Source organism: Hemiscyllium ocellatum, chromosome 1 (genome assembly GCF_020745735.1).
Source record: "Hemiscyllium ocellatum isolate sHemOce1 chromosome 1, sHemOce1.pat.X.cur, whole genome shotgun sequence".
Taxonomy (NCBI): Eukaryota; Metazoa; Chordata; class Chondrichthyes; order Orectolobiformes; family Hemiscylliidae; genus Hemiscyllium; species Hemiscyllium ocellatum.
The window spans coordinates 84,434,532-84,448,280 of record NC_083401.1 but is presented as its reverse complement, the minus strand read 5'-3'; the positions used below and the strand labels follow the sequence as shown (position 1 = coordinate 84,448,280).

At 40.4% G+C, this 13,749-nt stretch overlaps 1 protein-coding gene across 2 annotated transcripts in view; it reads left to right on the top strand.

Annotated features, from left to right (window-relative positions):
• Window positions 1-3,613: 3,613 nt before the first annotated feature.
• Window positions 3,614-13,749, top strand: part of trim23 (tripartite motif containing 23) — a 38,898-nt gene continuing 28,762 nt past the window's right edge. For both annotated transcript variants that reach the window (XM_060823834.1, XM_060823824.1), the window contains exons 1-4: window positions 3,614-3,745; window positions 8,124-8,286; window positions 9,376-9,497; window positions 10,281-10,559. In XM_060823834.1, the coding sequence (XP_060679817.1) occupies window positions 3,623-3,745; window positions 8,124-8,286; window positions 9,376-9,497; window positions 10,281-10,559 (687 nt within the window). In that variant the 5' untranslated portion in view covers window positions 3,614-3,622. The remainder of the gene's footprint in view (window positions 3,746-8,123; window positions 8,287-9,375; window positions 9,498-10,280; window positions 10,560-13,749) is intronic.

Below are 13,749 nucleotides of genomic sequence, written 5' to 3'. Positions count from 1 at the left end.
GACATGATTTCCCATGCACAAAGCCATGTTGACTCTCCCTAATCAGTCCTTGCCTTTCCAAATACATGTACATCCTGTCCCTCAGGATTCCCTCCAACAACTTGCCCACCACTGATGTCAGGCTCACCGGTCTATAGTTCCCTGGCTTGTCCTTACCACTCTTCTTAAACAGTGGCACCACTTTTGCTAACCTCCAGTCTTCCTCATGTGCTGCCCAGCAACTTCTCCAACCCTTTCACCATGTACGAAAATATAAATTAGCTGGTAAATTATTCAAAATGTTAATTATCATTTGAGTAAGGAAATGTTTAGCATTTCTTTCACTCATTTCAATTTATGACCACTTGCCTCACTGATTTGGTTCTTGTTGGACTGCTGCAGGTTGAACAAGACACTTAACCAGAAGAAGCAGTGTAATGTAATAGAAGTAGCAAAGAAAATGTCAGTTGGACAAAACCTATATGTGGAAGAATGAATCACAGATCAAATATAGTGCTGACAAGTGCAAAATTCTGTTTGCAGGACAAATGATGTTAAAAGGTGTAAAGGGACTGCCTTATGAGGAGATGCCTAGTAGGTTGGGAATGTACACATCGGACTTTAGAATGAGAGATGGCCTTATTGAAATTTACAAAAGTGCCTTAGGGGACTTGTCAGGTTAAATGTGGAAAGATTACTTTCCCCTTGTCAGACAGTCTTGGGCATAATCTCAGAATAAAAGTTAGCCCTTTTAAGCAGAAATGAGGATAAGGTTCTTCTTTCAAAAGGAAGTGGAATTGTAGAATTCTTTACTGTAGAAATCTGTTAAAGCTAGGTAATTAAGTATACTCAAGGCTGAGATAGATTTTTAATCAATGTGGAATTCAAGGTTTATGGTTAAGGCAGGTAAGTGGTGTTGAAGATTATCAGATCTGCCATGATCTCATTGAATGGTGGAGCAGACTCGATGGACTGAGTGACCTACTTCTGTATTTACATGTTATGGTCCTAAGAATGCCAAAACCCAAAATAGAATGAGTATTACACATGTAAAATCAGTACAAGCAGCAATCAAGTGAATGTTAAACTGCATAGCAACTACCTAATATATCAGGTTATAGTCCAACAGGTTTAATTGGAAGCACACTAGCTTTCGGAGAGACGCTGCTTCATCAGGTGATAGTCAGGTGATCAGGAAAGCTAGTGTGCTTCCAATTAAACCTGTTGGACTATAACCTGGTGTTGTATGATTTTTAACTTTGTACACCACAGTCCAACGCCGGCATCTCCAAATCATGACCTAATATATCAGAAGAGATAGTGATATAACTGCACTTTCCTGGTCAAATTGAGCAATGCACAAACAAAATAATGGGGATGCCAAAAATATGATCATTGACCCAATTTTTTTAAAAAAAAACTTGTTAATGAAGAATGATTATCACTGCAGGCCAGCATTTGTTGTGCTTCCATAAACTTTCTTTCAGAAGGTGGTAAAGAGCTGCATTTCTGAACCACAGTCTACCCAGTGTAGGTAAACTCATAGTTTCTGATTGTAGTCAAGTATTATGTCTGGCTTTGGTCACCAAGACATAATTGAACTGCAGAACCTGTGCAGATCACCAGTGGTGAGGCTGATGTCTGCTGTCAAGGGTCTGAAATATGAGAAAAAAGTTGTTGTTCTGAAGCTGTTTGTGGGCTAAGCAAAATTGAAGGTAAATATTTCTTCAAACTATGGAGGTGTGATAAGAAATAAGCTGTACTCCTATGAAATGCTTTGGAATATTTAATTACATTAAATATCCTCAGTAACAATTATTATAAAAGCTCAGTTTAGGGATGATATTTAGTTAATTTTTCTGCATACAGAATACTTGGAGAAGAGTGAGTACATTGAAATAGCAATTAGCTGGTGGAAAAGATATTTCTTTCTGAAAAATCGGCCAAAATGAACCAACTGAAGTGGTGTCAATCCTCAAGCCTAATTATATGCTTTTCTTTATTGGACAGAGCACTGAATATAGGGGTTGGGAGGTCATGTTGCAGCTGTACATGACATTGGTTCAGCCAGTTTTGGAATATTGTACGCAATTTTGGTCTCCCTCCTATCAGAAGGATTAGATTTGATTCCCTACAGTATGGCAACAGGCCCATTGGCCCACCAAACCTCTGAAGAGTAATCCACCCAGACCCATTCTGCTATATTTACCCCTGATTAATGTATCTAACCTGCACATCCCTGAACACTATGGGAAATTTAACATGGCCAATTCCCCCAACCTGCACATCTTTGGATTGTGGGAGGAAACCAAAGCACCTGGGGGAAACCCACGCAGACATGGGGAGAATGTGCAAACTCCACACAGGCAGTCACCCAATGCAGGAATCAAACCCAAGTCCCTGGTGCTGTGAGGCAGCAGTGCTAACCACTGAGCAACCACACTGATGTTGTGAAACTTGAAAGTATTCAGAAAAGATTTACAAGGATGTGGCCAGGGTTGGAGGATTTGAGCTATAGGGAGAAGCTGAATAGGCCGGGGCTATTTTCTCTGGAGCATCAGAGGCTGTGGAGTGCCCTTATAGAGGTTTATTAAATCATGAGGGGCGTGGATAGGGTAAAGAAACAAGGTCTTTTCTTTGGGATGGGGAAGTCCAGAATTAGAGGGCATAGGTTTAGGATGAGAGGCGAAAGATTTAAACGGGACCTAAGGGGCAACATTTTCATACAGAGGATGGTGCGTGAATGGAATGAGCTGCCAGAGGAAGTGTTGGAGGCTGGTACAATTACATAATTTGAAAGGCATCTGGATGAGTATATAAATAAGAATGGTTGAGAGGGATATGGACTAAATGCTGGCAAATGGCACCAGACTAGGTTAGTATATCTGGTCGGCATGGACGAGTTGGACCCAAGGGTTCGTTTCCATGCTGTACATCTCTATGACTCCATTTGTGTTGATAAGCATTCTGAACAACTCCCCTCACTTCACTTTCTCCACTCGTGATTATGTGAAGGTGCCAGTGTTGGACTGGGGTGGACAAAGTTAAAAATCACACAACACCAGGTTATAGTCCAACAGGTGTATTTGGAAACACTAGCTTTCTGAACTATCCGATGAAGGAGCAGCGCTCCAAAAGCTAGTGCTCCAAATAAACCTGTTGGACTTTAACCTGGCTTTGTGAGATTTTTAAGTTGCTTCAAGAGGTGAATCCCCAGTCTTTCCTGATTGACAATGTCCTTTGCATGTGGTTTATGTGTTGTTCTTTCGATTTCTGGTGATATGCATTTATTTTGGAGAATGATGAAATCCTTTCCCGTTGTCAAAGCACTGCTCTACATCAGTGTCTTGTTTAGACTGTATGCCTGCACACAGCCTCGATGTGAGCATGCGCACATCGGTGAGTCTGCGGACAGTACCATAATGGACAAGAAGGGGGATATGTGGTTCAGGCAAAATTTAGACATGTGCATAAGTTTCAGAAGAATTGATTCCCTATTTGTAACTCTGATGTGGGTTTATTATTTCACAAGGCAACGCTATTCTGCGATTTCAAATGGGATCATTGTGATGTTAGCACATTGAGATGTTAAATGAGCCCCCCGCCTCCTTCCCTCCCTTCCCGGTAGTTGGTGTGCTCCACAATGGCGGCGGCTCCGGTCAAGCTGCTGCTGACACCGCTGGGACTGGGGCTGGCCTCGGCCTCGGGCTCGGGCACTGACAGCGGCTCCCGCAGTCTCCGCACTGCCAACGGCTGCTCGGTCAAGGTGAGTGCGGTCCTCGCCTTCAGTGGAAGGGAACCTCCGGGTCGGTCTCGGGCTGGGCTCTGGTCCTCAGGCCTGCTCTCCCCAACCCCCCTCCCCCTCTCTGTCTTCAGCAGAGCCCCAAGTGCCCAAACAACACCGGACACAACCCACCGCCCCCTCAGGCTAACCTCGATCATCCGCAAAGCGGTGGGATAGCGTTGCCTGCAGTACTTGACCAGAGGACTCTCCCCTTGTAGGAAGCACTGGGAGAAAGTGAGGACTGCAGATGCTGGAGGTCAGAGTCGAGAGTGTGTTGTTGGAAAAGACCACCATCTGATGAAGGAGCGTCGCTCCGAAAGCTAGTGCTTCCAATAAAACCTATTGGGCTATAACCTGGGGTTGTGTGATTTTTAACTTTGTTGACAAAGCACAGCAGGTCAGGCAGCATCCTAGGAGCAGGAGAATCAACGTTTCAGGCATAAGCTGTCCATCAGGAACCAGTAGGCTGGAAACGTCAACTCTCCTGCTCCTCAGATGCTCCCTGACCTGCTGTGCTTTTCCAGCACCACACTGTTCGACTCGTAGGAATCGCCCCAAGTGTGTATAGATGAAGGTGGTTGTGGTTGCAGGAGGCCAATTATTTCAGTTCAAGAACATCATCAGACAGGGTAGATGCAGGGGGAAAATATTCCCGAAGGTAGGAACTCCAGAACCAGAAGCCATAGTTTATGGATGGGGGTAAACATTTAAGGACTGGGACGAGAAATGCCTTCACCCCAGAGAGTGATGAGTTTGTGGAATTCACTGCCACAGAAAATGGTTGATGCCAAAACACGTGTTTTCAGGAAGGAGGTGAACATGGCTCTTGAGACTGAGGATCAAGGCTTCAGGATTAGAATATTGAGTTTGATCATGTTGAATGGTGGTGTAGTCTTGAGGGTTTGAATGGTCAACTCCTCCTATGATTTGTTTCGCAGGGTGGGTATTTTCTCATCAACCTGTTCCAGAGAGAGAACCATTACCAGTGCAACATGGGAGCCTAGTTCCTCAGGGTAGATGATTTCAATCAACCTGCTCTGGTGGAATTTGAACCCAAACTTTCTGGCTCAGAGGGACACAGCTCCTGTGCAACAAGAATGTTTCCAGTTGCTTTTGGGGTAATGTGCTGGTTCGAAATACCTTCAGCTGCTTCATCAATGATTTTCACTCAGCCATGAGGGACGGCATGGTGTCTCAGTGGTTAGCACTGTTGCCTTACAGCACCAGGTTTGATTTCAGCCTCAGGCTACTGTCTGTGTGGAGTTTGCACATTCTCCCTGTGTCTGTGTGGGTTTCCTCCGGGTGCTCCGGTTTCCTCCCACAGTCTAAAGATGTACAGGGCAGTGAATTGGTCATGCTAAATTGCCCGTAGTGTTTAGGTGCATTAGTCAGAGGGAAATGGGACTGGGTGGGTTACTCTTCGAAGGGTTAATGTGGACTTGTTTGACCGAAGGGCCTATTTCCACACTGTAGGAAATCTAATCTAATCTAATCATGAGGTTATAAGTGTGAATGTTCCCTGATTATTGTCTTTGTTTGCTTGGGTTAATAAATTGTATGTGACATTTGGTGCGAGACAAGTGCAAGGCAAGGACCATTTCGAACAAGAGAGAGTTTAACCATTATCTCTTGACATACAATACCATTGCTGACCTAAGAGACTAGGGGTTTTGCAGTGAGTAATTTGCCTCTTGTCTCTTCAATTTTTCCAAGTAACGAGCAAGTGACAATAGCTTTTGCCCCAGCTGTTCACAATCTAGTTAAGTCCCTTGGCTGAGGGAACCAGATGCAACATTTCCAAGTTTGCTGATGACACAAACTGAGCAAGGTTGAGGATTGCGCGAAGAATGCAAGTGATGTTCAAGGTGATTTAGGTAAATTGAATGAGTCTGCGAACATATACAAGAGGTATGGGGAGAAGATGGGAATATGGCATTGAGTTAGGATACAGGCAACAGTTTCAGATGACCGAATGTTTACATAAGCTATGGTGTGGAAGCCTGGTTAGTTACATAGTGGGATAGGTAGAATTATAACAAATTGCTAATGATTGTTTCAGCAGCGGATAAACTGAGATATGGGCGGATTAGGCATTGTTGTTGGGGAGGACATACATGGTATGGATGCATTTAAAGGTCATCTCCAGGTAAAATCTATTGTGAAGCATCTGCTTTAATCTTGGACCAAAAAAAAGGATGGAGTTAATGGCTGGGCAATGGAGTTTGTGGCAGAGATCAATGACAGTCACTGTACTCTTCCCAATATTTCAATTGCTGCTCATCCGGCATGTTGAACGTTCACACAATTTAACAACAGTGGAGGGACAAAGAGAGGTAGAGCTGGCAGTATCAACATAAATGTGAAGACTGAAGCTAAGTTTTCATTTGATGTTGTCAAGGAAGAGTATGCAGGTCTGAAACAGGTGAGGGCAAAGATGGAGCTTTGGAGATTCCAAATAATGAAATGGACTGGAAGTCATTGTAGCTGATTCTCAGGCATTGAGTGGATATGCAAGAATGGAACCATGCCAGTATCGCTGCAAAAAACTGAAAGAGGATGATGTTGTAAACTGTGTCAAAGGGGTGAAAGGCTGAGGTGGACAAGGAAGAAAGTTTATCTTTGGTGCAGTTGCACAGGTGTTCTGGTCATCCAATGACATAACCACTGTATCATGTTTACCTTATGCATGTGATAATGCAGTATCTCACTTGATTTGTTTGATTTTTACATGCCAAACTTACATATTTATGTTCTTTTTCCAAGCACTGACATGATTTTCTATAAGCAGTCTCCCCAAAAATGCTTGCTTTCTACAGTATCTTAAAAAGAAAGGCTTAAAATATTAATTATTCCTAAACCCAATAATTTATCCAGTTTCATGCAGAGCAAGGCTGAGATTCAGTTAATCTTATTGGTGGAATCATCCATCATAGACCAGGCATGTATTATCAGATAAATATATAGTAGTCAGGCTTTTTAAAAATGTTTTAGACAAACTATATTAATGAAAAACCTAATATTTAAATTGGACAAAAGTGACATGAGAAATTTTTATTCTGAAGATACAGAATTTAATTTTGCTAAATTATATTGTGTATTTGCAGTTTTTAAAAATCTGTATATAGTTGAGGTTTGCTGGGTTACTTTATTGTTTATAACATGTAATTTGCGTCATGTCTTCATTGATTATTTTTTGTGTTTCTATAATCAGTGAAGTGAAATAAATAACTTTTTTAGAAGTAAAAATTATAGAAATTGTAACAATAATGTTGACTTAAGAGTATTATTCTTAAGGCAGTTTAAAGATAGTTGCATTACTTGGAATGTAAAAACCTCTGAATGGCTTTGGGACTATCCGGTCTCAGGAGCAGGCTAGTTGAAGCTTAATCTCTGTTGGAGCGGAAGAAGTAATATTATAATTTTCCCCTGCTTAACCCAGAAGTACTGATGTCAGTCAATTTCTTTTCACTCCATATCCCACTTTGATTACAGGTAGAGATGAAGTGAAAATGTGATCAAGTTTGGTTGTGATGTCATAGAGTTATACAGCACAGAAGCAGACCCTTCGGTCCAACCAGTCCGTGCCAACCATAATCCCAAACTAAACTAGTTCCACCTGCCTGCTCATGGCCCTTATCCCTCCAAACCTTTCCTATTCATGTACTTATTTAATTGTCTTTTAAATGTTGTAACTGTGCCTGCATCCTCCACTTTCTCAGGCGATTCATCCCACATGTGAACCAACCTCTGTGTAAAAAAGATCTGCCCTGCATGTCTTGTCTAAAAATCTCGCTTCTCACCTTAAAAATGTGCCCCCTAGTTTTGAAGCCTCCATCATAGGGAAAAGACACCTACCTTTAACTTTATCTATATCTCTCATGATTTTATAAACCGTTATCAGGTCACCTTTCAATCTCTTATGCTCCAGTGAAGAAACATCCCAGCCTATCCAGCCTTTCTCTATAACTCAAGCCTGCCATGTCCGACAACATCCTGGCATGTTTGGTTGCATAGCCTTTCAACATTCATTGTCAAACTCTTGAATAACTAATCTCCACTTGGGTCACTGTACTGGAGGGCAGCCAGTGTTGATGAAATCATACTCCAGCAAAGCGCTTGGGAGAATAGGACTGTTAGTTTGACCTTTTGACTATGTTGACCTTGTCAACAAAGTTGCTTTTTTTCTCAAGCAGTTCAATGTGAACTTATGTTTTTGAATAAAAATTGAATGGGAATCCTGAAGGCGAATTCCCTGCAGCTGTGTCCTGCCCCTAAAACTAACAATCCAGCATGTGGGAATTATGTTTGTTTGGTTTACTCTGTGGCATATCACATAATGCATTTACCTATTAATTTTTAGGTTCTAGAATGTGGAGTTTGTGAAGACGTATTCTCCCTGCAGGGAGATAAAGTGCCTCGCTTGCTCCTTTGTGGTCACACTGTCTGTCATGATTGTCTCACCCGGCTTCCACTACAGGGGAGAGCGATACGTTGTCCATTTGACCGGCAGGTGACTGAATTAGGTTAGTCCAGAAATTTATGTTTCTAATTATTTTTGATTGTTTTTAAATATCATATCACATGCACCAGTTTGAGATTTTAGATTTACTAATTAAAGATTGTCATGTTTATTGGCTTACATCAGTTTCGCAAATTCACTTTGAACCATTACCAAACCACCTAGCTCTGCTATATCTAATTGCCACATGCTCCTAATATTGTGACATTGTGCAATGGTTAATCAGGCTCCAACTAAAACATTGCAGAACAGTAATTGGGCAGGCAAAACCACAGAAAAACAGTGGGACTGACATTGTATGATGGAAAGGAAGGAATACACTTGCTGTCAACTGAGACGTTCTGAGAAGTTGTACTTCTGTCTTGGCGATAAAGCTTGGTGCTTTGTCTGTGAAAGCTAGTTAGCTATTGACTTTTAATCATACTACATTATCTGAAGAGGAACAAAGGAATTGTGGCCAATGTTTACTGCAACCAATATCACTATGACAGATAAACTGGTCATTATTACATTACTGTTTGTGGAGGTTGCTGTATGTAAATTAGCTGCAGCATTTCCTACATTACAACTGTGACTATACAGTAATTCAAAAGTATTTTGTTGACAATAAAATGTTTGGGGAGGGCCTTAAAGTTTACAGGCACGCTATAAATGTCTCATTATTTTAAATGTTGCACTGGAAAACTGCAAGTTTACGATACAGGATTGAAGTAAGTTGTATGGGATAAGAAGCTGCCGGCAGCTTTGAATGAGTCTTTTTGGCAGGTTGGGACCATTTTTATAGTCATGATGAACTTGCCATTATTAATACTTGCACTGCTTTTCTTTCTCTCAGCATTTTCAAGATCAACTTTACGTCAATGTTTCCTTTTATTACATAGACTATAACTGCAGTGTTTCCACCCCAGCCCAAAACGCTTTGAATGAATTGAGGGATGCTTGATTCTGCACTTTTGTTCTTTCTTGTGAAATATGTAGATGGAGAGAAGTTCAAAAACTGTCAGTACTCCTTGGGTTGACTATCATAGCAAATTAAAAAGAGGAGATACTGAAGATTTGACAACGACTGACTAAATATTAATTCATTTGACAGGTGATTCAGGTGTCTGGGGCTTAAAGAAAAACTTTGCTTTGCTGGAGCTCCTTGAGCGTTTGCAGAATGGCACTGCCAATCATCATGGAGCATCCGAAGAGGTTCTTGAAATATCAGGAGAGGTATGTATTGAAGAATAAAAATAAACTTTTGCAGATACTGAAAATCTGAAGTAGAAAACCAAAATTGCTGAATGAGCTCAACAGGACAGAGAGTATCAAGGAGAGAAACAAAACTGACCTTTCAGGTTTAGTGACTTTTCACCAGTTGTACTGCTGATTTTTGGAACTGTTAGGAGTCAGTGCTGGTATGATTTTTATATGATTTATATCAGCTTTCAGTTCTCACTTGCAGTACTTTGGGGATGGGTGGGAAATTTTGTTCCTTTTTGTTCCCTAGGTAAACTTGTGATGTTTTTCCTAAGTAGAGCAGAGATTCACAAGAAATGGATGTTGTATGTTTTCCACAACAGCAGAACACGATGTTAGTAATTTATTCACAACACATCCATTACGTATTGTGCAAAGTGTTCTAAAGTCTGTTGTTAGGTATCAAAGCAAATACTGTGAATGCTGAAAAAGTTCAGGTTTGGCAACATTTCTGGAAGGAGAAGTAAGTTCTTTCATTAGAATTGTTCCTTTTTCTTCATGCTGCCAGGCTGAACATTTCCAGTATTCTATGTTTTTGTGCTGATTTATAAATGATTTAATGAAATTTTGCTGCTCTTTAGTCTAGGTAATGATCAAATTATCGTAATTTTATATTATCAGCCAGTATAGTATAGAGCAACTAATGTATAGTACTTGCAGCTTAATAAACTGGTAAGAATTGGGTAGAAAGCATTTTAATGTTTCTTGATAGTACATAAACTAACAATCTGCTTTTCATTATGAATATTTCTGTAGCGCATTATCCGCTGTGATGAAGATGAAAACCACATTGCATCTATGTATTGTACCGTCTGTGCAACTCATCTATGTGCAGACTGCTCCCAGCTAACACACTCCACACGGACCTTAGCCAAACATCGTCGAGTGCCTCTAGCTGACAAGCCACACGAGAAAACCATGTGCTCGCAACACCAAGTGCATGTGATCGAGTTTGTTTGTTTAGAGGAAGGTTGTCAATCCAGTCCCCTAATGTGCTGCGTATGCAAGGAATATGCAAAGCATCAAGGTCACAAGGTACCTATTGTATTGGATAAGATGTTAAGTATGCAACTGACAAAATTGATTGTGTATAGTCTTATCAGAGAATTTGAAAGAGAACAGATATATTAGTATTTTGAATTTGATGTATTTTGTTGCAGGATTTAAAGTATTGGATATGAGCATATAAGTTGAGAACAGAATGCACCAAGACATGGGCCCATCTGTTGTTTATATTCCACTTTAATATCACGATCTTAAGGAAGATGACACTTCAAATAGAAAGATACAAGTACAGAGACATTACCTTTCAAAAAGAGAGGTTTTGTGAAATCTGTTTCCCTTTTCCCTATAAATAGCTGACTGTGGTATTTGCTTTTGGTAAAGAGAAGTTCTTTTTTCTGCAGGACTGATACACCCCCAGCTGATGACTATTCCTGTATTAAACTCCCTTCACATGTTTTCTTTTCACTAGTTCATTTAATGTTATAAATTCTTCTTTACACTGATGTGTTTAACTTTACCTATCCCCTTTTGTTTTGTTTGCTTTCAATATTTTTGTAAAATTCTAAAGGTGGGGAAGCAGAAGTGTGCAATTAGGTGGCTAGGACAAAGTGGACTCTTCCAAGATTGTAAAAATTGATGATTTTATTAATATTTTCCTCCTTTTCTTTGCCTCTGAACAACTTGCTGTTTAGTTGGTGCCTATATGCTCAATGAGCCTACACCTTCAGTTAAAGAATTGCATACTTCCCACTGTCCAATTTGCCCTGTTTCATTGTTTTGTTACTCTTTAAATTCATGGATCAGGCTCATCCAATTTCAGCTTAGCTGCATTCCTTACAATCATACACACGGACATAACAAACTGGCACAGAGTGAAAACAGGCAAGGAATTAAACTTGTGGTTGAAAGATTGTTGTGGGAAGAATGGGTTTTGGTTCATGCAGCACTGGCAATAATACTGGGGTAGAAAGGAGCTGAACCAGTTACACATAGTTCACTTAAACTGTCCTGGGAAGTGTCCTGATGAATTGGATAGTTAGGACTGCAGATATGCTCTAAACTAATTAAAGGGCTTCAGGAGGCGGATATATGAGCTTACAAAGTAAGAGGATATAGCTGCATTGCATAGCAACTGTCTTGGTGATAATACCTAGAGTGGGACAGGAAGAGACATTTTTATAAGTAGCAACTAGTGTCAAAGGGGAAAGAAAGTGGCAAAAATGGAACATTATTGGTTCTTTACTTGGATATATGTAGTATTTGGAACAAAATAACGAATTAAGAGCACAAATATATTTTAATGGTATGATTTTATAACTATTATATAAACATGAATACAAGGAGAGCAAACTGGCAATTAAATATTCGGGTGCAAAAACAGAAATTGTGGGAAAAATCAGCAAGTCTGGCAACACCAGTGGAGAAAAAGCAGCGTTAACATTTTGGCTTCAGTGACCCTTCTTCACAATACATTTTTGTGACTTTTTAAAAAGACAGCCAGGAAGAGAATGGTGGTTAGTACAGGATGTTATAAGTATGATAGCAAGTAATGATCCTGGATCGGATGATATAGAATCCATATGGATGAAGTTAAGAACTAACAACAATGGAAGAAGACATTGGTGGGAGTAGTCTACAGACCCCCATAACAGTAACTGTTCCTTTACTGCAGAACAATCAGCATATAATGAGGGCATGTATAAAGGCAGTGCATTAACCATGGTGACTTCACTCATCATGTAGATTAGGAAAATCAAATTCGCAAAAGGCCGTGAGGAAGAATTCATAGATTATATCTGAGACCATTTTTTGGTACAATATGTTATTGATCCAGTCAGGGTTTGGGTTGTTTTGGATCTGTTAATGTGTAACAAGACAAACTTAATAACTGATGTAAGTAAAATATCCCCTTAGAAACAGTGACCATAACATGGTAAAATTTGGCATTCAGTTCGAGAGAGAGGAATTTAGGTTGGAAGCAACTATGCTAAGCTTATAATAAGGGTAATTACAAGGGAACAGACAGCTGGCTGGAGTGGCCTGGGAAAGCGATTTAGCAACAAAGATGTTTGAAAGACATGGCAAAGAAGTATTCGAATGAGAAAGAAGGGTTGATCTGCTTAATTATATTATGCATTTCCACATGCTTTACAATTACATCCTTTAAAGTGGACTCTCAACATTTTCTCAATGACCGGTGTAAAGTTAATTGGTCTGTAGTTTTGTTCTCCTTTGTAAATGAGGAGACCACATTGGCAGGTTTCTGATCATCTGGAATTTTTCCAGAATGTAAGGATTCCTGAAAAATTATTGCCAGTGCATTTACATCTCATAGCTACTTCCTTCATTATCCTAGCTTATACCCAATCAGGCCCAAGAAATTTGTCTGTCTTCAGCGCCATTACCGTGGTGTTGGGAGTAATATATTAGCATGGACAGAAGAATGGCTAACAAATAGAAAACAGATTTGAGCTAAAAGAGACATTTTAAGGATATCAACCTATGACTAGTGGATACAGGTAAAGCATGAAAACTGACCTTTTGGTCTATCTCGTCCATGTAGATCAGATATCCGAATGAAATCTAGTCCCATTTGCCATCATTTAGCCTATATCCCTCTAAACAATTCATTTTCATATACCAATCAGATGCCATTTTAAATATGGTAATGGTACCAGCCTCCACCACTTCCTCTGGCAACTTATTCTATACACACACTACCCTCTGCATGAAAAAGTTGCCCCTTAAGTCCCTTTTAAATCTTTCCCCTCTAAACCTAAACCGATGCCGTCTAATTTTAGATTCAGCCACTCAGGAAAAGACCTATACGGTCACCCTTTAGCCTCTGATGCTCCAGAGAAATAGCCCCAGCCTATTCAGCCTCTCTCTTAATCTAAAATCCTCCAACCCTGGCAACATCCTTGTAAATCTTTTCTGAACCATTTCAAGTTTCACAACAGGGAGACCAGAATTGCACGCATTATTCCAAAAGTGACCTAACTAATATCCTATTCAGCGGCAACATAACCACCCAACCCCTATACTCAATGCACTGAGCAATAAAGACAGACATCCTAAATGCTGCCTTCTATGTCCTGTCTATCCCAGACTCCACTTTCAAGGAACCTGCAGTAGACAGGATAGTGCACTCCAAGATCTCTTTGTTTGGCAACATTCCCAGGACTTTACCATCAAGTGTATAAGTCCTGGCCCAATTTGC